We start from the raw sequence: 26308 nt of genomic DNA, 5'->3' as shown, positions 1-26308 counted from the left end.
TATCACTCTCAAGATAAATTAGGATTTGGATATACATAGTAATTTGATTTCTGACCTATTATAGCTATCACTATTGTAAGTTCAAACCATTTCATATACTGTGAAAAGTTCAAAGGTTCCTATATTCCCAAATCATTCAGGAAAAATTTCAAAAATTGAAGAAATACTATAGAAATAGGCATAAAGAGAATCATACAAAACAAAAGTGACAACTCGGTGCAATCATTTGCTTAGCAACTAAAAAGCACAAATACGTTAATTTCCACTAAATCACATGTTTTCTGCTCACTTACTTTACTCTTTCTCAACTTGATATTTTTGGAACAAAGGATGAAAAATTAGTCAATTCATTAATATTCATATTATGCTTGTACACAGTGCTAAAGACGTCAAATGATGAAAATAAGTCAAATTTACTTCACACAAATTTGGAACTTTGTCTGTGCGACTTTGTGAAATCAACAATGAAATGAAGTGTCTTATATATATTTTTTTCCTTTGATCAAAATGAAGAATAAAAGACAACACAAAAACATTAATTTTATTTCATAAATAATTTAATACAAAGCTCCTTCACAAGGAGAACATTTCATGCTTTTTTTTTATATACAAAAGACATCCACTAATGCTCTTTAGCTATGCCAGAAAACACCTCATAAAACTTTGAGGGATTAGTGAGTTTTATTTTCCAATATGGAAGCAACTCTTATTTCAAAATGTATAAATGAAAAAATCATGCTTTATTTAATGAATACAAGTTTTCTATCATGTGGCTTTTCATGTTTGATAGAGAAACTTGTCTATTTAATTAGCCAAACGTGATATTTCAGTCCATTTTACATTTACACTTTAAATTTAATTTGATATGAAAATAATCATAATAATAATGACATTCAGTGTAATTATTACTTGGAGAATTTGCATATCACAAAGATGATTTTTATTGAGAAAAAAAATCCTATTAACAAAACTATTAACAACAGAAAATTGAAGATAGCCACATAAATGTACTCAACCAAATGTGCACCTTTTCCACAGAGTTCTTGATTTTCTCTGTTGCTGCAAATATTTTTAACATTTTAGGCAAGTCTAGTTTATAACAAATACATCAAATATAGTACCAGATGCTCAAGATAACAAGGGTTAGGGTGTATGGAACTTGTGTATCAAATTGTGTTCAACTGGTCAATATGATATTCACTGTTGTTCTTATGGCACTCTGATGAGCCTGGGAGGTGTGCATTAGTCGATGCAGATAGCTTATCTAGCTTCTATGGATTTAAATCCTTTACAAAGTAAAAAGAAAACCTCCCTATATCACCAGTTTTTCAAAACAAAGTTTACTTCATTTCTCAACCCCTCACCAAGATCATGAAATATAGGCTATGTTTTAGGTAAACTTTGTCAACATATTTTATAGAGCTACAACATGTTTTGAGTTTGATATTTATTTCTGTAAAGCTCAAACAAACATTCTGAGCAATTAGTCTTGTAAAATAGGCCCATTTGAATGATATCACTGTTATTCACAACTTAATCCATTAATACCTCAATGATAATGGTATGAAGTAGCAAAACAAGAACTTTTCCTCTAAAAACATTAAAGCTCCTCTATACAAATAGAATAACAGACAAATATATTTTCTGTGTTATTAATAGTTATCTCAAAAAGGTATATTTCAAGACCTGCTTTTCATAACACACTGTCAATGAGAGATCGCACACAGTATTGGTCAGTTCGCTCCCCCTGTATACTGCAAATAGCCATATGACCATCAGTCAATAAAGAAATTAAATTTCATGATTGTGTCAGGTATGCGTAACTACCCAATAAACTTGCCTTAACCAGAGCACTCTTGATAATGTCTGAGTTGCTGTATTTCATCATGTGACCAGCTACAACCTCCGACTGGCACTAATGTGTTTGCAAGACTACTGTGGAAGAATCAACAAGGATGGTACGTTTTAGAGTTATTGCATTAACGAATGTTCGTCGGCCATATTTGTGTGCACATATTGGCTGTGGAAATGAAATCATACTCATCAATTTGTTGGATTCACAAGACAGTGCGCCATCTATCAGTTGCAGTCGGTGAACAGGCAAAATGTCAAACTTTGGGGTCGACATCGCGCGCAGGCATAGGCAGTGCACAGTGCTAGAGCTTCAATGATGGAAACCATATGGCAAGAATTCACCTAAAACGGTCTAAATTTCACAAAGAAATAGCGGGCAAATTTCTCTCCTACAGTACCTCCTGGACCCTATTAAACAGCATATCTGGTCAAGCCGCATTGGCCAGTGCTGAATAATCACGTGCATGTATTCCCTTTAGAACTAGCACGTGCAACAGACGTCGACTTTTTTCCCATGATGCATTGCAAATTTCTTTCTTTCCGCTGCAACCGATACATGGCACACCGTATTGTGAATCCATCAAATTGATCTGCACCCTGCTTTCAGCTACACATACATGTATGGTATACTCGAATATGGAGATTGGGCTTACTTCAAAAAGGCAAAGTCACTTTAATCATAAGTTTTTATGAAACATGGCCCTGGGGATTGCTTCAGAGGACTTATTGGATGGTTTATCCAACCAGCCAAGGGGTGTTTCACAAAGAGTTAAGTGTGACTTGAAGCCATGCTTAGTGATGATGCGCACATGATTATTTAACACGCAATCTTATTGATTAATACCCAGCAATGGGCGTCCTCTTAGTATGGTTTGACCAATGAGGTGATGCCTTTCATTTGATATGCAAATGGACATTTAAGTGCAACTAGTCATACTTACATTTGTAACTCTTTGTGAAAGACCCCAGGTAAGTTTTATCCGATATTTACCAGGAACTGCGCTTTTTGGACATTCAAAATCAAGGAAAGTTGTCAGATCCAACAACTTAAACAAAAATGGAACCAACTTTGTAGAAAAAGATGGAAAAATAAATGGCGGCGACTGCCTAAGACAAAGAGCGATCCTCCCCTTTTATTAATGTTACACCCTCTCTAGTATCTAATCTTTACTATCAGAAGTTTCACATGACTTGAGCAGAAAATTAAATCCCAAGTTGCCCAAACTTGAATATAGGACTTTGCTTTATCTTCACACAGCACAAAAAATATGGATCAAGACTCATTTATATTTTTAAAAAAATGTAAGTTTCAAAACTAAGTCTCTTATAGTTTCTCTTGACATTGGCTGAAAGTAAAAGTTAGGATTAAACACAAAATAATGAACGAAACTTCAAGTTTTGTTCATATCGTGGATTCATTTTGAATGTCCTGTATTTTTCAATGATATTATGTGGTATTATATTTTGGGTTTCATATTCCTCTAATTCTTTTTATTTTTAAGAGTTAAATTTAATTGGACCCTTTATATTATTTGATTGTTTATTTAGCATGTGGGCAGACAGATTGTGTACAAATATACTCTGTTGTAGTAGTAATAATAATAATACTGGTAAACCGTTTCAAATAGCACATATCACAATCACCATATGTTTTCACCAAGATTGAAAGAACAATAAGGAACACTAATTATGTGATAAAAAATCCCATGCTGCCTTATACGCAGAAGTATGAAGGAGCAAGTCCATAGAAACACTGATATGCCAGTAACAAAATCTTCGAGTTAGATTCAATTTGTAGACATGTAATGATTATTTCTTGTAGGCTACCTAGTCACTGTATCTCATAAAGATGATTTGTACAACATAAAAATGATAGCTACCTTTCAAACTTGAAGGAGCATCGGTGGTACGATCTTGTTAACCATTTCCTTCCCTTTGAGCTGCTCTACGATTGCTAACGCGAACTCAAAGGCCGTCCCCGGTCCTCGGCTTGTTATCAGTTTACCATCTCGCACAACTCGGTCTTCGCTATAGGTGAATAGACCTGGAAATGGAAAAGAAAGATTCAGTGAGTATCCCTTAGCAACATGAAAGCATCAATGCAGGTTTCATATTGAAATAGGGTGCACAAACTAGTTTAGAACTTTCAGTCCATTTTTTAAAATGAAGTATGAGGTTAAAAAAAATCTTCCTAAAGGGAAGTTTCTTTATAATATATCATAATTATTATATTATATGACACCTAGATAGATCCCTGGCATTTGATTGGTTGTTTGATATTGTCATTCGGACCATTTTACAATGACGTCATCGACCGTGCAATTTAGGATCCATTCATCGTGTAATTTTGTCCATTGCACGCGGCACGGGCATTGTACACGACAATCAACAGATCGAGCTCGCACTGCATGATATTTTGCATTGAAACTGATAAATTTCCTATGAAAAATAATCTAGTTTTAAGTATCATGTAAACCAAATGATGAATGTTCCTTCATTCGTGCAATGGACAGAATACTTCATTCGGTGAAAGATGAAATGAATGATCCATTCAACGAGGCTACGCCTCCAATAGAAGACATCGTCACCATGATCAAACACCTGGAGTGCAGGTATCCTTCATGAAGGAAGTCAGAGCACTTACAAAAGTATTTCAAGAGATGGGAAATCCTTTCTTAGAGGACACTCAAGATCTGATGGTACTTGATACAGGAGACATCATGGAAACCACTGTTACTGAAACTGTGAGAAAGGTCGAGTCTCTTGGTGAGGAGCAATATGCAAAGTTTGTTGAAGAAAGACTAGAACTTTGCACTCAGCCTGTTACAGACCCACTAAAGAAAAACAGGTTACCGCTATTCAGTCGACCACGGCCCAAGACACGGTCTAAACAACAGATGGAGCTTACAGCAGTGAAACATGACTGTAGTCTCTTCTCGAGGCTGTACATTTCATGCCAATCACGTGAAGGGGATCTTGATCAATTTTTCTGCCACGAGAACCAGGCGGCTCCACCTGCATTATCAGCTGAAGGAAAATTGCGCCTTGGAACCAAAGCAGACCTACTACAGTGCCTAAAAGCAGGCCAACCCGAAACCACAAGTGCGCCTAAGGTTGATGCCATAATAATTGACGGAGCGGCTGTTGTTCAAATGCTCAATCCCACATCTGCAAAGACCTTCAAAGAGTATTCGAGTGCAGTTTTTGGAGCATACATTTCCGATCAACTAAAGAGGGTTGACAGGCTGGACATCGTCTGGGATGTCTATATTGCAGACAGTCTGAAAGGAACAACCAGGGAGAAGAGAGGAAAGGGCATTAGGAAGAGAGTGCACCCTTCTACAATCATGCCAAAGAACTGGAAAGACTTTCTTCGTGTAGGTGAAAACAAAACAGAACTCTTCAGTTTGCTTTCACAGGATGCTATAAGCATTCCAAGAGCTGATGGCAAGGAATTATATACAACATGTGGGACCAGTGTTCTCTGTTTCCCTTCTGAGTCCGACCTGGGAAGCCTTGCCCCATGTTCTCACGAGGAGGCTGACACACGCATGTTGTTACATGCATTCGATGCTACACAAAAGGGCAAAAGGAAAGTGACGATACGTACAGTGGATACTGATGTTGTGGTTATCGCCGTTGCTTCGTTTCGCAACATAAATCCAGATGAGCTTTGGATAGCACTAGGTACTGGGTCCAGTTTCAGGTACGTTCCAATTCACCAACTGGTTGCTGCGATGAACCCAAGGAAATGTGCAACACTCCCAATCTTCCACGCATTCACTGGGTGTGACACCGTATCATCTTTTGCAGGTAGAGGGAAGAAAACTGCCTGGGAGGTATGGGAAGTTTTCCCAGATGTGACAGATGCCTTTGAAGAACTGTCACGTATGCCAGAAGATGTCAGCGAAAAATCGTTGTCAATGCTGGAACGATTCGTTGTGCTAATGTATGATCGCACCAGTAACATCATGGAAGTAAACGATGCTAGGAAGCAACTATTTGCACATAAGTCCAGAGCTTTATGTAACATTCCCCCAACACTGGCTGCACTTCGACAGCACATCAAACGAGCATGCCTTCAGAATAACTGCTGGAACCAGACTCTAGTGATGAGTCCAGATCTACCCAGCCCATCTGACTGGGGATGGACAAAGGAAAGCATTGGTTGGCAGCCTCTTTGGACAACACTTCCAGAAGCATCTAAATCTTGCCATGAACTTATCAAATGCAGCTGCATGAAGGGATGTAGTGGCCGCTGCAAGTGCGCGAAGGCTTCCCTTAAGTGCACTGCATTATGTGCATGTTTGGGAGACTGTTAAAATGCCTCTGGACTTTTACTGGCATATTAGATTCATGTATACAAGGTATAAAGGGTCCAGTCCACCGTGCAGGCGGATTAATACACTCAGAAAATGTATGTATAGAATGACATTGCTTTTTAAATTATTGTCCACCAAACTGGTGGAACTGATGAAAATCTAACATTGATTATCTGAGATTCCAAGGTCAAGGTTAGATATATCTAGTAGTATTGACGATCTGTGGATTATCCAGGGGGCACATCCGGCCCGTAGCCCCCCCCCCACCCCCACTTTGAGAACCATAGTCAATATTGTTTATGTAAATATGTCGTTCATACACAAGTGTGGCACCCTTTTAAGATTCAAATTGAAATTTTTAATTGGAATATATTGGTCATACACCAGTGATGACCTTTTTTTGAAGTGAGACCAAAATAATGACTGAAAGACTGTTATAAAAACCCTCTTTTCCCTAAGGAATGTACCCCCCCCCCCCCCCCTCTGGAAAATCCCGGATCCGCCTCTGTTGACGATGGTTTGTTGAAGAAGTTGAATAAGATCAACAATTCATTACTAGTATTATTCATTATCCATTACATAGTCATGATATTTGTGTTCATTGCACATATAGGCCAGTATTCTGAACTCTGGTTTAAATTTGTGGTTTAACTATGGAGAGCCAATTGAGGCACAAATCCCTAACAGCACACATCCAATTTGACACCCACATTGTTCCTAATTGTCTGGGAATGATAGATTAAGTATTTTCTTCATTATGAAAACAGTTTTTTACTTAATAAATATACAATAGAAACATATTTTATTAATTTCTGGCTCTCCATAATTCTAGCAGAGTTGAACCATGGTCTAAGTTAAACCTGACTTCAGAATACGGGCCATAATCTTTATATCCCTCAAAAAGTGAATGTCGTTAAATTCAAGCATTACCAAGGCAACATTTTTTAATACAAATGAACTCATGCCGAACATTTACTGTAGGTTTTGTTCAAAATCAAGGTGAGACAAATCTAATGCATGTAGATTTGGTAATCTTTGCTTTATTTGTCACCATTATCTTCTTTAATCTTATCAATATTATTTGGCAAATTAAGATGTTATTTGGTTTCTATGACAATGGCTTAAGATGTTAGATTTATACATTAAGCCACAAACATAATATTATCTTTATTTAGCAATGTAAAATTAGGGTAAATTGAATGATCATATTCTACATTTTTATCAAAATTTGTACTTTTCTTGATAAAAATAATCTGTTGCCATGGAAACAGCTCATTGCAACATTGATTTTCATCAATAAATTCAGGCGTCACCAAAGCGACATTAAGTTTTGATTAAAATTAAATAAAAAGTTCAAAGGTAACACATGTGGTTAGGTAATTTTTATCATATTTTCACCACTATCTTGTCATTCATGTTATTTTCTACAAATTCGATGTTATTTGGTTGCCATGGCAACGGCTTAACATATTGTATTCATACATTGAACCACAAACATATCTTTGTTTAGCACCATAGAATTAAGGGGAATGGAATGACGATCATATTCTAAATTTTTATCAATATTCTTACCATTTTGGGGGGAATAAGCTGTTGCCATGGCAACGGGCCATTTGCAACATGGATATTTATCATTAAATGCAAGCGTTACCAAGACAACACTATTTGTTGTCATAGAAATGAACTCATGCAGAACATGTACTTTAAGTTTTGTTCAAAATTAAATGAGTGGGGTAGAGTTAACGCATGTAAATTATGTAATTTTTATTGTTATTTGCCACCATTATCTTGTCTTCCATGATATCTTTTTGAAAAAGATATGTTATTTGGTTGCCATGGTAATGGCTTAAGATGTTGTATTCATACATTGAACCACAAACATATCTTTGTTTAGCACTATAGAATTAAGGATAATGGAATGACAATCATATTCTACATTTTTATCAATATTCTTACCATTTTGAGGGGAATAAGCTGTTGCCATGGCAACGGGCCATTTGCAACATGGATATTTATCATTAAATGCAAGCGTTACCAAGGCAACATCAATTGTTATCATCCAATTGAACTCATGCAGTACATATACTTTAAGTTTTGTTCAAAATAAAATGAGTTGGGTGATGGTAACGCATGTATATTGTGTAATTTCTATTGTTATTTGCCACCATTATCTTGTCTTCCATGATATCTTTTTGTAAATGAGATGTTATTTGGTTGCCATGGTAATGGCTTAAGATATTATATTTATACATTTAGCCACAATTATATCTCTGTTTAGCACGGTAAAATTAGGGGAAATGGAATGACGATCATATTCTACATTTGTATCAATATTCTTACCATTTTTGGGGAAAATAAGCTGTTGCCATGGCAACGGGTCATTTGCAACATTGATATTTCATATTCAATAAAAGTATTACCAAGGCAACATAAATTTCATTCTTTCTAATGAACTCATGCAGTATATTTACTGTAATTTTTGTTCAAAATTGAAGGAGTTGGTCAAAAATTAAGCATGTAAATAAAGTTGATTTTTATCATATTTTTCACCTGTCCATTGTCCTGTCAACCATGTTATTTGCGTAAATTAGATGTTATTTGGTTGCCATGGCAATGACCTAAGATGTTATTTATACATTTGGCAAACAACATATCGACGTTTAGCACTGTAAAATCAGGGGAAATTAAAGATAAATCAGATTCTACAAAGATTTTTAATCAAACTTTGTACGTTTCTTGGGGAAAATGAGCTGTTACCATGGCAACGGACCGAATTGGAACGATCTTGGTAATCTTGAAAAACTCTAAATTTCATATGTATTCAACTGGACGCTAAAAATTATTATCTTGGTCATCCATACCATGTTTATTTACCATTAAGAGGGGAATACACAGTTTTTTAAAGAAATGTATCCGTTGCCATGGCAACGGCCGAAAATGGCTTTAAAAAATTTACCTCCCATCTTTAAAATAAATGTTGTGGCATATACTAATACTTGTGAAAGTTTCATGCTTTAGTCATAATTTGCACAATTGTTGTGATTTTTGGAGCTAATCCGCTCTACTAAATGCCATTTAGTCCATCAACATTTTGTCTAACAACCGTTTGGCCATATAATCACTTTGTCTAATCACCAGTTAGTCTATGACCATTTCGTCTAATAACCAGTCGGTCTAATACCCACTTTCTTGTCATTTATTTCGCCCAATTAAACACTTATCCAATTAGACCAAATGGTTTATGGACTAAATGGCTATTGGACCAAATGAGTATTAGACAAAATGGTGAGTGGACGAGATGGCAATTAGACCATGTGGATAGAGGACGAATTGTTGATAAACCGAATGATAGCAGATGAGTTGGTAATTAGACGAATTGGCATTAGACCAATTGGAAATAAACCAGCATTGTCACCATAGTAGATGCCACTGGATATTATAATAATTACTTTTATGTAACAGGGTCCAGCAATGTGAAGCCCCTCTTGATAAATAAAAAAAAAATCTTACCACTATTTTCAAGTTTCTCTTTAACTCCAGGGTGTGAAGTAATTGTTTTCTTTACTCCAACACTATGTGTCATCAATGCCGTTGGTCCTAAAATATACAACACAGATAACAGAATAAAGAGAAGATCAAGCGTACTGATGACTTTCATGAATTAATATTAGGGCAATTCCATAAAATATGTATGTCCGACCCCCTATATGTGGGAACTTCGTGTAATTTTCTGTCTCTGACTTTTATTCTTTTGATAGTCTGTAATGTTCTCAAATGACCATGACTTGGTCAGTTTATGAAGTGAAGTTCAACTTGAAAAATGGGGTCGGACATACAAAATGAATAAATCTCACATTTTGTAATCCCCCTACTTTCCAACTAATGGGTGGGTGTTTCATAAAGCTGTTTGTAACTTACTAATGACTTTACAAACAACTGGTGATCCTTTCTTAGGTACTGAATCAATGCCAATCAACATCTGGTGAGTATAGTGAGACTACCACATATCGACAACCTCTTTTGAAACCAAACACATTGCTCGCATTAAAATTATTGCCTATTTACAAACGACACGCACAGGAGAGTAGTTGCAGTGTCCACAGGAACTGTAAGAATCAATTTCACGAGAGAAAAAGAAGGATGAAAAGGTAAAACTTAGTAGAATTTATCAAAATTGTATTGACCGGTCCAAAAACCCGCCGAAAGACAGTTGTTCATACCGAGAAATCCGATAGGCAACAGCTTTAGAACAAATATCCGTCATCAATCGTTGAATCATGTGTCAGAGCTCAGAGTGGATGAAGTGAGATGATCATTTAGCATGTTGACATCATAGAACTGATTTGGAAGAGTCAAAATATTTCGCCACCGCCGTAAACTTAGTGTATCGCCGGTGGTCGGTTTCAAAAGAAGGGTGCAAATGAGCAAATGTAAAATCATTGCATTCGTTGTTCGCCGATATATACGCAAATAGAATCGGAGTTGTCAATCGAAACATGGGAATCTGATCTGCTCAATTTTCTGCACAAATGAGACAAAAACTAGGTAAAACTGATAAATATTTTCGCAGATACGATGCTTAGAAAATTAGCTAGTCGATAAGGGGTATAAGGGGTAGTTCCAACCATGCAATTTACCACAAGAATTAAGGATCACAAGTCATTCATGAATTCAATCATCTTACAAACACCTTTCTGAAACACATACACAGGGATAATATTAGGAGCTAGGTTAGCACCCCCAGTTTTCTGTTTAATGAAATGCATATCATCTTCTTTGGTGTTCTACTACTAAACATCAAATTTGTGTTATTCTGTGATATGTACAAATACATGCAATATGATTAAGCAATCATAAATAATGAAAACCATAGAAATGTGTATTAAAGTGTCCACATCAAATACACAAACTGAAGGCCAAATATGTAGATAAAGCCTGGCAAACACACTGCAAATAGGTTTAATCTGCAGATTTCCAGCACTTGATACACTGCTTTGCTTTGATTTTCAAGATTCTTAATGAATCTTTTTGCAATTATTTTTTTTTGGGGGGGGGAGAGCAGAAATTGTGTTTTCTGTGAAACACTAACGTCTGTGATATGATTCTGTTTTCTGGAAAACTGGAATTTTTACCTAAGTTGACAAAGATAAATAGTAATTCTCAAAGATTAGAGAGAAGGTTCAGCCAAGAAAACTCAACTCACCAGCACAGATAGCTGCGATGATCCTCCCAGAATCCTCCTGTGCCTTCAACAGTTCACCAACTTTCTTGGACTAGGTAATGAAAGGGTCAAAGGTCAGAATAAACAAATTAACAGACAAGGGTTTAAAACCTCATGGAAAACCATTAAAAAGGGAGGTATTATCATTATTGTGTACAACCTATGGACTCTCATAACATACAATTTTGGGGTGTTGCAACTTGCAAGACACTTGCAATAGATCGAAAGTCAATTATAGGTCACAAACTCAATTCACAATTGAATTGTATATTCATTATATTGCATATTTGCGATAGACCGATGGTCTGTTATTAGTATGAATTGACTTGCTTTAGCTAAAATTGAGCCACCACTTGTAAATTTGCATATGAAATTTACAATGATTGCAAAAACTTTCTTGAAACGCCCCCGATAATTGATTGGCTGTGTACATGTATGTGAACACTCCACCAGCAAAGGTGGTGCGACTTTCCTCAACACAGGACCTGTATTTAACATCCTATCAGAGGGATTGAGTATTTGCCGATATAACATCCTGGAACCATAATACAGAGGGGAACACAACACATAACCTACACTTACTTAGGTCATCATCAGAAATACGAACCTTTGTTATTAAACCAAAATAGTATTTTGAGGGGAAAAAAGAGCATTTTGGACCCCCAAAAAAGAAGAAGATATTTTACAAATTTCTCACTGTAACAATTACGAGCCTGTAACTGTTTGATAAAATAAAAAAGGCATGGTATGGGGCCAGAGCAATCTACGCATAAGCTCACTATAAAGGATCATGCAGGTCCCAGACAGACCATTTAAGCACTTCAGCTCTGTCTATGGAAAGCAGATCGCACAATTTACATAACTATGGAACATACTGATGATCATAAACTTTTATAAAAATTAAATAAACAAAATTACCTTATTCATAGCATAAAAAGGAATAAATATGCCCCCAAAGGGAATGAATTGCAAAAAAAAGGAGGAAAAGATCTATGGCATCGCTGCAACCCCTTCAGTAGAATTCAAACCTAATTTTATTTACCTACCTCACACAGATTCTTTGCTCCTGGCCCACCCCCTGGAAGTATGATAACATCATAAGGTCCCTGTTGAAAGAAACATCATAAAAACCTTGTTAATCATACAGTCTTTCCATTCAGGAAATATAATGGTGGACAATGATTAAAAAAAAAAATCTTTGGTAAGGTATTCAATTCAAACGTTTGTCAGAGTACTTTACAGAAAATGCAAGATATCCCTCTCCGAAGTATACCTCTCTAAGAAAAGAAAATGCATATAAAAATTATGGGAAGGGTCCTTCCCTTGATATACTCTATAGGATATTAGATTTGGTATTCAAATCAGGGTTCCAGTTCTGGCTTTGTGGTTAGAGTTTAGGATTCGGGCTGAAGGTTTGAGTTTAGGATTAGAATCAGGAACAGAGTATAGAAATTGTTTTCTTGAAGTCACAGGTTTCTAAGAAACCGTTTTACCTCAAGTAACTGGAATAATATTTGATTGAGTAAAAGCCAAGCACTGGAAATACCTGCAATAGAGCTACATCTCTAGGGTCAATTCGCTTTCTCAGCATACTTTTATTATCTTACTTTTAGCATATTCAGTGAAATATATAGAGTAAATACATGTATCCAATTCCAAACTATATCTGGGAAAGGGACATTACCTCCACCTACTGGATAATCACACTTGAAATGCTTTAGGGTCAATGAATTCTCCCACAAAAGCTAGTCTGCAGGCACAGACTTATATTTGACACTTCAACCAATAACAGGTCTAGAGCGAAGACTAGACTCCAAAGACTCTGTCTGTGTCAAGAGCCAGCCACAGTACATACATGTAGTGAATCTAGTCTAACTACTTCAGACTCTGCATTATGCACTATGCGGATTGCGAAATCCAAGGGTCTATGCCTGCAGACTACACAAAAGCTGGTAACCATCCTAGCAATAAGACCCTATGCTCAAGATACCTCAGATTGGGGTCTCTGGCAAAGCTGTAGGATACTGAAATCAGACTGCTTTAAATGGGTTAAAATTATTCAAGGGGACGTTCACCCTGAAGAAAAAAATTTGTTGCAAAAATACCAGAAAAAAATATATTGGTGAAGGTTTGAGGAAAATCTGTCAAAAATTAAGAAAGTTATTAATTTGACTTTTTTTTTCATTTGTTCCTTCATATACCAGCAGCTGCCCAAATATGTTATACAATATGCATAAATTTCAATTTTTTACTGGATCACGACTAATTTTTTTTTCATTCAGCAGTAGGTGTGAAATAATTTGTCTGTTGAAGGTACAATGAAAACCATTTTCAAAATTTTGAGAAATATTGTACATTTCATTGATTTTTTTTTTACTACGCAATATATGTGGGAGCTGCTAGCACATGTCACAAATAATAATAGTAAAATTCGAACGACTTCTTTATTCTGTGTCTTTGATAGATTTTCCTCAAAGCTTCACCGATATTTTTAAAAGTTACTTTAACGATTAACTCTGCGTCAAGGTGAACTTCCCCTTTCGGTTGGCCTTTGCTCTCCTTACCTGTGAAACAGCTTCATCCAGAGTGACGTCAGGAACGATGGTGACATTTCTGCTGCAAATCACTGGATCCTTGCCAAACAATCCTGCCACAGTGACTTTAACCTGGAAATAAAAAGTCGACAAGGTCATCAGGTTTCCCAGCTTTTCAAGAAAACAAAATGCCCTGATTTTTCCCTGATGAAGTTTAAAAATTCCCTGATAATTATTTAAACCCATTCCCAGTTTCGCATGTTTTCTAACTTGTTGCAGTGAATTACATGTATTTTCAGCATAAAAACAATACTGGTATTGTAAAACTAATTAGTACCACCATAACCAGTCATTCAATTAATGTTGTTTTGATATGCAACAAAACATAACAGAGTCTGACTACCGTGCTTTCGACTTTTGGGCTGCTCGAAATTCCCTGATTTTTCCCCCATTTGAGACATTTCTCCCTGATTTAAGGTAATTTTTATCAAATTCCCTGATTTTTCCGTGACTGGAAAAAAAGTAAAATAATTTTCCCTGATGGGCTGGGAACCCTGGTAATAAATTGTTCTTCAAAACAGCATTTTGTAACATCGCTCATCGAAGCTACGTCATAACGAAGCGGATCAAGAGTCAAGTCTATTGTATTTGCGGTGTTTACGAGTGGATACACGAGATCGGTCTTGGTAAGAAACTTCTCATTTTTAATATTTATACAAAGAGATTTTTCACACCTTCATACGCATTAGGCGTATGAAGGTTTATAAATAAATATAGTCAAGCCAAAGATATCAATTTCTAGTAGTAAAGATGGATTTCCTAGGGAAAAAAACTGCTCTGGTTTACTTTGCCAAAGCCCTCCACAATATCTATCCTGAAATAAGACTTGGAGACAAGCGTTTTAATTTCAAAACTATAATAACAAAATTTTAGGTGTCACTTTTGATCCTCGTCTGACATCGCAGAGCCATATTGAGGATGTAGTGACAAGACAAGGTGCAAAAGAAAATTCAATATTCTCAAAAGTCTTACTGGAACTTCATTTGGAAGCTCGTCTAAATGTCTTCTTATTGTTTATAGGGCAATTATAAGGTCGTTAATGGATTATGAGGCATATGATAGCGCATCCCCAACAATAAAATCAAAATTGGATGCAATTCAATATCAAGCTCTAAGGATTTGTGCTGGAGGGCTCCCTCTTACCTCAAGGGAGGCCCTATAAGTCGAACTCGGGGGGAATTTCACTCGACCTCAGAAGGAAAGCTCTAACAGATAAGTTCAGAAAAAAAATTGAAATACACGAAGACCATCCAATTTTGAATAATGTAAAATCTTGTTGGCAACTCGAGCTATCCAAATCCCGAAACAACTATAAACCTTTCGGAATCAGAGCAGAAAAAATAAATTACCCTATAGAATCATGTGTACACGTTTTTCCTCCATGGCTTTTCCAACACCCCAAGGTACAGTATCAACAGAATTATACCAGCAACAAAGGAGCCTTGACCTTATTAACTTAAAATGGCAAAATCAACTCCATATTTATACAGATGGATCCAAAGAACCCATCACTGGAGCTTGTGCAGCCTCTTTTTATGTTCCAGCTTTTCATTACTCGCAGTCTAAACATCTCACCGACCATATTTCGTCTTACAGAGCTGAATTGGCAGCAATAATTTTAGCCCTCAGCTGGTTAGAAACAGTTGATGTTTACATTGGTGTAGTGATTTTCAGTGATTCACTAAGTTCCCTCGTAGCAATATTAAAACAGAGATGTACCCTTTGTTAGAGAAATTCTTATTTTATATGCAAAATTGAAATATCTAGGTTTAGACATAAATTTTGAATGGATCCCCAGTCAATGCGGTATTAGTGGAAACGAGATGGCAGACACGAAAGCCAAAAAGGCGTTGCACAAAAAAATTGGAAGTTAATAACAAATTATCTTTTAAAACCAAAATAAAGCATCTTATTTCTAAAAAATATACACTAGAATGGCAAAAGAGATGGAATGAATCTCAACACCTACTTAAACTATACCATCTCATTGTCAACCCTCCATTTTTTTGCTCTCTGAATAGATTATCTGAGACCATAATCCATAGACTTCGATTTGGTTTTATAGGACTAAACTATGATTTAAAATGATTGAACATACATCCCACTGGGTTTTGTGACAGATGTGGACCTTATAAGTAAGAAACAGTCAAAAAAAAATTAATCGAATGCCAAAGGTATATAATAAAAACAGCCATGCTACTCACAGAAACAAGAATATCAATCCCCCTAAAAATAAGTGATCTTTTAAAGAGTAGGCCTACTTAATTTGAAACACAGTCTGCGCTAGTCCGCAATGTCTTTAGAAAGGGGTTATACAAAACCAAACCTTATCCTTACATTGGATATTTAATTTGGTGATTTTTTCAGGATAAAATAGAAAAGGGAAAAAAAGAACATACATGCATGGTCAAAATCATTATCTAAAAAAAAAAATGTATTATTTTTTCCACTATTTTTACGCTATTAGCTCCCCATATGAATTGTGGCTTGTTCGTTTGGATTTTCCTCGTGTTTAGGTGTATATTTTCTTGCATATTACCTACTGTATAGGCCTATATGCATGCCTTTTAAGGAAGAGACTGTGTTTTTTTTCTGATGAATTCATAATTTACCAAGATGAACATACCATAATACTAGTAAGCCTATATTTCATATATGTGTGTATACACATATTACATAAATGTGTTTAACGATAGGCCTACATCAGGAACATAATAGTGAAACCTGTTTCTCTCTAAACGCATATAATTTTTTATGGGTCTATATGTGTATATATGAATATGTTTGCATATATGTACGTCCCTTCATGGAAGAGAGTAGACTACGTTTTTTTTATTTTAATTTTTGTTTATGTATTCATAACCTACTGAGACGATGTACGCATGTATGACTGTAAAGCGCTTAGACACGTCGTTCCGATGTATTAAGCGCTATATAAAAAACGGATTATTATTATTATGTGTATAATTATGCACGCCCATGATATATATACCGGGAGAAAATAAGGGTACCTATGTGTAGAGACAGGCACTAATTTCATGTATCATGTGAACACTTCCTTTAATCTAGATTGTATGCTGTGTGAACACAGCCTCTACTATAACTATAGAAATTCCTCTCTCTTGGATACAAGATGTTAATGACAATGCATCGCTTTCTATTATGCTAGCCTTATTAAGCTGCTGCATTGGGCAATTTATAGGGATCTATTATAATATCATGCCTTGCTCACTGATGCTTGGCAATGACATAGCAGTAACTCCTAGTAAAGCACAGGGTCTAAATAGGAGACACAGTTTTAGTTAGAAGTTGTTGTTTTGAGTCGATTACGAATGGATCCAATGCTGAAAGCGTATAGTGGCCTGCGGAAGTAACATACCCCGGCAGATACAGCCTACAGCTCTGCAACGCAACGGCATCTTCAAGTTAAAGTCCTGAGCCTCCAACCAGGCCTTCAATCTCCAACTTACTCAGAGATCCATTATTAAGGTTAGCTTAGTACATGTAGTTAGTAATTTATAGTTTAAGTTTATAGGCCATGATACAACATGTGTGTGTGTCCTCCCTCGATCTCTCTCCCTCCTTCAATTACCAAATGCAATATACAAATTTTCCCCTTAGGTAAAATATACTAACCAATATGTAATTATATGCATTTTGTGCGGGCATGTATGCATGTACATAATTATGAACTTACTAATTCCATACATTATATACTAAAAAGTCATAATTTATTATTATTTGTTCATTCATTTACGCATCTTTTGCATAAAACTATAATAACCATTATTATTATCATAATTAATTTGTTTTTCAGTCTTTCCTTCTTGCACTTTTCACTGACACTCCCTTTCACACAAGCCCCCAAATCCATTTTTTTTTCTTTCTCTCCGTGCTGTAGGACAACATAATAGAAGGTACTAAAAGAAATTCTTAATTCCAATCGAAACAAAAGCAAACGGAAACCAAAAAAGAGAAAAATAAAAGAAAAAGAAAATAAAAGGAAGAGGAAAAGAGAAGAAAAGAGGTAGAAACAAACGAAGACAAAGAAGAGAAAAAAAGAAAGATTACCTGAAAAGAAAACAAAGCTCAAGACAAAAAAATATTTAAAAAATAATGACCGAGTCTGAGAAAGAAAAAAAAAGAAAGTAAAATTAAAAAAAAAGATGTTGTAAATCGGATCAAAAATCAGATCGAAAATCGGATCGGCAGTTAAGCTTCTAAAATCGAAATCGAATCGAAAATCGAATCGGCGATGTTTAAAAACAAAGGAATACATCAAAATGTTGTTCGCGGTCGCGCGCATCTTCCTGACAAAGTCACAAAGACGAATGCATTGGAATGGAAGTCGCCAACATGCGCGATCGTTTGGAACATGTTTTAAAGCCAGGGGTTTTGAGGTGTTATAGCTTTAAAATAAACCGAGTGATTTTTATTAGAAAGATAAACGAAAGACGCATCTTCCGAGCAAAGGCGCAAAGGAAAATAAAATGAAAATATTTCTCATAGATCACAGGTTAATGAACGATCTGCGGGACATCTTTTAGAAGTATTTTTAGGTGCTAGCGATTTAGAATTATTGGAATGATCTCTTACGACGCATCATCTTAAAGTCGCAAGTGCAATTAAAATGAAGTAGAAGACGCAAGCACGCACGATGATTTGAAATATGTTATTAAAATGTTTTGGGTAGCTAGCGTTTTCAAATCAATTTGAAGTTCACGGCGGGGTCCGCTATCACCACGAGGTTGAAGATAAGATTTATATCATTATAAAGGGGGTAAGAGAGTAGCGCAGTGAGCTCCGTCGGTAATACGACCTTTCAAAGTTCACGGCGGCATCCGCTATCACCACGAGGTTGAAAATAAAATGTATATCATCATAAACGATGTAAGAGAGTAACGCAGTGAGCTCCGTCGGTAATACGACCTTTCAAAGTTCACGGCGGCATCCGCTATCACCACGAGGTTGAAAATAAAATGTATATCATCATAAACGATGTAAGAGAGTAACGCAATAAGCTCCGTCAGTAGCACGATCTTTAAAAGTTCACGGCGGGGTCCGCAATCACCACGAGGTTGAAAATAAAATGTAAATCATCATAAACGATGTAAGAGAGTAACGCAATGAGCTCCGTCAATAGTACGACCTTTCAAAGTTCACGGCGGCATCCGCTATCACCACGAGGTTGAAAATAAAATGTATATCATCATAAACGATGTAAGAGAGTAACGCAGTGAGCTCCGTCGGTAATACGACCTTTCAAAGTTCACGGCGGCATCCGCTATCACCACGAGGTTGAAAATAAAATGTATATCATCATAAACGATGTAAGAGAGTAACGCAATAAGCTCCGTCAGTAGCACGATCTTTAAAAGTTCACGGCGGGGTCCGCTATCACCACGAGGTTGAAAATAAAATGTATATCATCATAAACGATGTAAGAGAGTAACGCAGTGAGCTCCGTCGGTAATACGACCTTTCAAAGTTCACGGCGGCATCCGCTATCACCACGAGGTTGAAAATAAAATGTATATCATCATAAACGATGTAAGAGAGTAACGCAATAAGCTCCGTCAGTAGCACGATCTTTAAAAGTTCACGGCGGGGTCCGCTATCACCACGAGGTTGAAAATAAAATGTATATCATCATAAACGATGTAAGAGAGTAACGCAATAAGCTCCGTCAGTAGCACGATCTTTAAAAGTTCACGGCGGGGTCCGCTATCACCACGAGGTTGAAAATAAAATGTATATCATCATAAACGATGTAAGAGAGTAACGCAGTGAGCTCCGTCGGTAATACGACCTTTCAAAGTTCACGGCGGCATCCGCTATCACCACGAGGTTGAAAATAAAATGTATATCATCATAAACGATGTAAGAGAGTAACGCAATAAGCTCCGTCAGTAGCACGATCTTTAAAAGTTCACGGCGGGGTCCGCTATCACCACGAGGTTGAAAATAAAATGTAAATCATCATAAACGATGTAAGAGAGTAACGCAATGAGCTCCGTCAATAGTACGACCTTTCAAAGTTCACGGCGGCATCCGCTATCACCACGAGGTTGAAAATAAAATGTATATCATCATAAACGATGTAAGAGAGTAACGCAATAAGCTCCGTCAATAGTACAGTCTTTAAAAGTTTATGGCGGGGTCCGCTATCACCACGAGGTTGAAGAGAAGATTTATATCATTATAAACGGGGTTAGAGAGTAGCGCAGTGAGCTCCGTCGGTAATACGACCTTTCAAAGTTCACGGCGGCTTCCGCTATCACCACGAGGTTGAAAATAAAATTAATATCATCATAAACGATGTAAGAGAGCAACGCAATAAGCTCCGTCAATAGTACAGTCTTTAAAAGTTTATGGCGGGGTCCGCTATCACCACGAGGTTGAAGAGAAGATTTATATCATTATAAACGATGTAAGAGAGTAACGCAATGAGCTCCGTCAGTAGCACGATCTTTAAAAGTTCACGGCGGGGTCCGCTATCACCACGAGGTTGAAAATAAAATGTATATCATCATAAATGATGTAAGAGAGTAACGCAATAAGCTCCGTCAATAGTACAGTCTTTAAAAGTTTATGGCGGGGTCCGCTATCACCACGAGGTTGAAGAGAAGATTTATATCATTATAAAGGGGGTAAGAGAGTAGCGCAGTGAGCTCCGTCGGTAATACGACCTTTCGAAGTTCACGGCGGCATCCGCTATCACCACGAGGTTGAAAATAAAATGTATATAATCATAAACGATGTAAGAGAGTAACGCAGTGAGCTCCATCGGTAATACGACCTTTCAAAGTTCACGGCGGCATCCGCTATCACCATGAGTTGGAAGAGAAGCGGAAGAGAAGATATCTATCATCTTAAACATCGCCATAGATAATACCGCGTCTTTCTCCCTGAATAATGCGACCTCTAAATAGCTAGCACCTCAAAAACAATCACGCACTGTAACCAGATCTACGCCGATTTTTTATTTTCGATTTTTTCCTTCAAGGGGCATGATCGAAGATCGGCAAGTGATTGCCGATTGTGGTGAAATCGAATGGAATCGGTTGCCGATTGCAAAATCGGTTACAAGCTTAGATGAAAGTAAAGAAGCTTTTCATCCTCTCAAAGTCAAAGAAGGCTCCAAATTAAAGCAGTGGCAAAAACAGTCATATTATTCTCCATTACTGACTCAAATCAATAATAATAACTTATTTCCCTCGCAAGTATTCATCGGATCCACACCCTTGAGTTCCCCCACCTTCGCCGGCGGAGCTTCTGGGGCTGGGCAGAGGCCCGCAGTAGCTCCTCAGCTACCCCCGGCCAGATGGGTGAAAAATATTATTCTCATGTTGACGGCATTTCAACCATCTCTTTACCTCAGCACGTCTCAGAACATCAACTGGAATGACAGTTTCCATCTCCTCCGCTCCGGGAGCCAAAATCAGCATCACAGACATTATGAAAGCCAAGTTACGATATCGATTTCGGATCGATTTTCGGAGTGAACTTTGAAGTGATTTCGAGAAAATGTGTGAAAGTGATATGGAACGCCACGTGCCATCTGGTTTTATTTACCGTATATGTTCATTGAACTATCCAGGCAATTAGTGCAAACTTATGAAGAATCAAAATATCTAAAGATTACTTTTTTTGCTGTTTTTTTTCTTCTTAATCAATATGAATGCAAAATCTTTTCGAGATATTATGATAGTTCTATGGAACGCCGGGTGCTGAGGATGGAGAAAACAAGGGGACAAGTGAGAAATATTGACAGCGGAACGAATATCGTAATATAATAATAATAATAATAATATAGGTATATTTACCCAGGGAAGCCACTTCAGTTTCGAAAACTGTTCTACCAGCGGGCCCTGCTATTATTATGTTTTGTTTAATGTATATCTCTCGGTGAGATGTGTCCTTTCTTCCAGCATCAAATTTCAATTTCATCAAAGTTCCATATACAGAATTTTCCTTTAACTTTTATAATACATCAATGATTTCGTACATTTCATATGGAAATCGGATTGAGATTATATCATATATATCAACTCTCCAGCATAAGCTAGGTTGTGAAGATTGTTTATCGTTTGTTTACAATAATGCTTGATATCAATTTTTACTAGTTATGTTGAACCCATTTATTTTCATTGCAAAATCTGTATAAGAATACCTCTTTTCTATCAATATGTGCATAATTTTGAGAATTTTTTAACAGACGTGTATGAATGATTAAATTACATAACACATCCAGACTGACTTTCATTTTAAATCAAGAAATCAATCTTGCAACGGCCCTCTTCATATCCCAAACCTCACTTTTCTGTAATATGTATCTATTTATTCTTGGTTTTATGCCACTTGGTATTTGTCTTACTAATCTCAGTAAAAAATTGTATCGGTTTCCATGATCGCTTTATATTGTGACCACCACCCTTTTTTAAAATCTGTTTTTAGAAACGTGATATATTAATGATACACTAGTGCACCCCAACAAAAATAGAAAGAGAAAAATTCAACAAGCATAACATTTAAAATTTCATCAAAATAGGATTTAAAGCAGATACGAACCAATAGCGCAATCTCGAGTCCTCAACTACTCATACCTGGCCAGTTTCCTGACCCATAATGCTAGTGTAGTCTAGTAATATAGACCCACTTGAATGATAACATGCTAATTAACTACTCAATATACATTTATACCGCAATGAGTGTTACCAAGTAGCAAACCAATTACTTTTCCTCTCATAACATTTTAGTCTCTCTACTACAAATACAATTATAGATCAATTTACTCTCTGTAGATATTTGAAAACGTATATTTTAAGACTATGCATTTATAACACACTGTCAATGAGAGACCAACACAGTTCACTCCCCCTTTAAAATAAGAAAGTTATGACATTTTAAAGTTTCTCTTAATTTCACAAAACAGTCATATGCACAGATCCTGGTCGGTATGCAAATGGGATGACTGATAACGTCATCCGCTCACTGTTTCTTTTGTATTTATTATATGAAATATTCAAATTTTCTCCTCATTGCCAAGCCACTACAATTCATTCTTCCCTGAACATGTGGAATTGGCATTGTTTAATACTATATGGTTCAGTCAAGTTGGTCCTTAATTCAAACAATAAAAAGCAAAAGAAATAGTGAGTGAGGGACATTATGGACTGTCTTATTTCCATGTCCCATAATTGGGTATATCACTGTTTTGTGAAAATAAGCGAAACTTTTAAATGTCACAACTTTTCTATTTTACACCCCAATTTTGATAAAAGTTTTCAGCGTTATGCTAGTCTGATTTTTCTTTAATGATTAAAATCGATATTTTTTGGGGGTAGACTTGATTTTTAACAACAAGATCCGGATTGAGATAAGATACGAACATAATGATAGAGATTTGAGAAGATTTAATCATATAGCAAAGAAATCAGTTTCAGTATCTCACTAAAGTATAAATATATTGACACGTAAATTCAATTTGATTCAATTCAAGATTTATTAAAACATGAGCGCAGCTGTTTGACAGCTGAATTGAAAAATGTTTCACAATACAAAATTAAATACACATCCAATTAACAAATTATAACATTATAACAAATCAAGATATCATGAAAAACAGTATCATACAATTTATCCAACATCAAATCATAATTTGTATCAAACGTTGTTCTGTTGGAAATAAAACTGAATTTGAATTTGAATGTGAGTGTATATATCCATGCTGTCCTTGCATTATTATTCCACAGTCTTCTCTTTTTGTTTCCATAATTAATACAAATAAAAATATGCATATAAAGTATACTTTGATTGAATGGATCCAATGCATAAAGTGTAATGTACAGGAACATATCTTATACGATGTGATATGAGGAAAATATAAGGTGCAGTATAAGGAACTCATCTTACAGGGTTTGGTACAAGGAACCCATCTTATAAGGAGTGTATAAGGAATTCATCTGTGTTTGGTATAAGGAACCCATTTTATAAGGTGTGGTATGAAGAGTTAATTTCATAGGGTTTGGTACAAGTAACCAATCTTATAAGTTGTGGTATAGGAATTCATCTTATAAGATGTGATATAGGGAATTCATCTTACAGGGTTTGTTATAAGTAATCCATCATATAAGATGCATTACAAGGAATTCACCTGTCAGTGTTTGGTATAAGGAACCCATACCATATAAGGTGTGATGAGGAATTCATCTAATGAGCTGTGATATAAGGTATTTATTTCATAAATACATGCGGTATAAAAAAATAACCTCTAAGGTGCTAATGGCTTGTATACCCTTCCTTACTTACGAATTGAATGGAACCCGTTAACAAGACTGACACATGATAAGCCTATTAAAATTTGTGATAATATGATATGAAATGAATTAATTTTATTTCTTTCAATCCCTTCCGAGCTATATCGGAGAAATATAACTTACAACAATCACAAATTGGCAGTTTAAAGCCAACACATGAAATGAGGTACCGTCTAAGTACAAGAATATAAGAACAATTAGAATAAAAATAAATATGAAATAATGAGGTAAGAACATATCTTACACTTTACACTTGTAAATTTACCTACTAAACTTTTATGACATCACTTTAACCTAGCAAGTTTAAACACAGTGGCGTAACTACGGGGGGGCATGGGGGGCACGTGCCCCCCCAATCGGCTGGCCAAAAAAAAAAAAAAAAAAAAAAACGGGGAAAAGGAGAAAAAGAGGGAGAAAGGGAAAGAAACGTAATGGGAAAGAAGAAATTATTGTTAATTATAATGTTATATTATATTATGATTATCTTATGTTATATTACATAAATAAATTATAACTTTATGAAACATAATTTGCACAGGGCCTAGTCTTCATTGTTCCTGGTGCTCGCATTGTCTGTTTAACAATATATATAATCTTCTTGTACTAAAACCTCCCGTTTTCAAGTCAATATACACCAAATATATTTTCTTAGACTTCGAATTATTATTGTTTTATGTAGTGACATATACTTTTTTTTCATGACTACTTAAAGTGATTGCCCGATTTTAAGGTCTTAATATAAACCATTTCCTGTCCGTACTTACGTTCGCATTCGTGGATTGGTGAGATATGTCTGTTCTTCATGAATTTTCTAAAATCAGTCCTTAAAATGTCCCTTTTTCTGATCTGAATGTAAAAAATTTCAGCTTGCGCTTCGCGCTCGCATCATTTGGTTAGTGAAATACGCATGGTCTTCGTGAGTTCCTAAAAGCAGGCCTTAGAATGCCCCTCTTCAGGTCTGAATTTCCTAAATTTTCAGCTCGCGCTTCGCGCTCGCAATATTTGATTTCTGCGATGCGTATGATAATCATGATAACAATGACTACAAAAAGTGATTCATGTGTTTAGATGTAATTCTAACAAAATCAGCATTCGCTTGGCACTCGCATCAGATGACTATGGTGAGATATCTGTACTCTTAATGGAATCCTTTAAAAAAATAAATAGTCCTTATCCCTCTTTTGGGTCAATATATACAAAAATTTCAGCTCGCGCTTCGCGCTCGCATCATTTGGTTAGTGAACTACGTATGATCTACGTGAATTCCTACAAACAAGCCTTGAAATATCCCTCTTCAGGTCTGACTTTCCTAAATTTTCAGCTCGCGCTTCGCGCTCGCAATATTTGATTAGTGAGATGCGTATGTTAATCATGATTACAATGACTACAAGTGCTTCATGTGTTTAGATGTATATTATTCTAACAATATCAGCAAGCGCTTTGTACTCGCATTAGATGATTATGGTGAGATATGTATACTCTTAATGCATTCCTAAAATATAGTCCTTAAAATGTCCGTTTGGGGTCGATATATACAAAAATTTCAGCTCGCGCTTCGCGCTCGCATTATGTGATCAGTGAGATACATATCCGTTTAATGACACTGTCCTTTAAATGTCCCTATTATGTCAGTATACCTAGCAACTGAGCGCGCTTCGCGCGTTCTATAAGTGACTCATAATTTTTGCTGGTGCCCCCCCAATGCCGTGACCCACGGTACGCCACTGTTTAAACATCTTTACATTTTAAATTAAACAGTTCCTTCATTTTCAAAGTATTTGGATTAATTCTACATTTCTTAGGAATAAAGACAAGAGTTGACAAGATAAAAGTGTAAAAATCATATGTCATCTCAGTAACTACGAACGATTATAACTTATGGCTGATAATTTTATATAATGCCTCTGGATCGAGTTCCGGTATGACTGGTTAACTGACGTTTGGGTTGATGTGCCATCTTGATAATGGCTGTAGAATTTTAGGTGTTCCTGTTCTTGG

At 36.1% G+C, this 26308-nt stretch overlaps 1 protein-coding gene across 2 annotated transcripts; it reads right to left on the bottom strand.

The window, feature by feature from the left end:
• Nucleotides 1–539: 539 nt before the first annotated feature.
• On the bottom strand, nucleotides 540–21706 carry LOC129276517 (Parkinson disease protein 7 homolog). 2 transcript variants are annotated; one of them, XM_064109420.1, is made up of 7 exons: nucleotides 21368–21706; nucleotides 13962–14063; nucleotides 12444–12503; nucleotides 11380–11449; nucleotides 9687–9773; nucleotides 3735–3898; nucleotides 540–1935 (listed from the first exon to the last, which is right to left on the bottom strand). In XM_064109420.1, exons 1-6 carry the CDS (start codon nucleotides 21446–21448, stop codon nucleotides 3738–3740), a joined length of 561 nt encoding a protein of 186 aa, XP_063965490.1. In that variant the 5' UTR covers nucleotides 21449–21706; the 3' UTR covers nucleotides 540–1935; nucleotides 3735–3737. The 2 variants fall into 2 exon arrangements, with proteins under 2 accessions (XP_063965490.1, XP_063965491.1); XM_064109421.1 differs by having other exon boundaries at nucleotides 1863–1932; nucleotides 21368–21529.
• Between the last annotated feature and the right edge of the window lie 4602 nt (nucleotides 21707–26308).

Source organism: Lytechinus pictus, chromosome 14 (assembly GCF_037042905.1).
Source record: "Lytechinus pictus isolate F3 Inbred chromosome 14, Lp3.0, whole genome shotgun sequence".
Taxonomy (NCBI): domain Eukaryota; kingdom Metazoa; phylum Echinodermata; class Echinoidea; order Temnopleuroida; family Toxopneustidae; genus Lytechinus; species Lytechinus pictus.
This window is presented reverse-complemented; position numbering and strand designations above follow the sequence as displayed.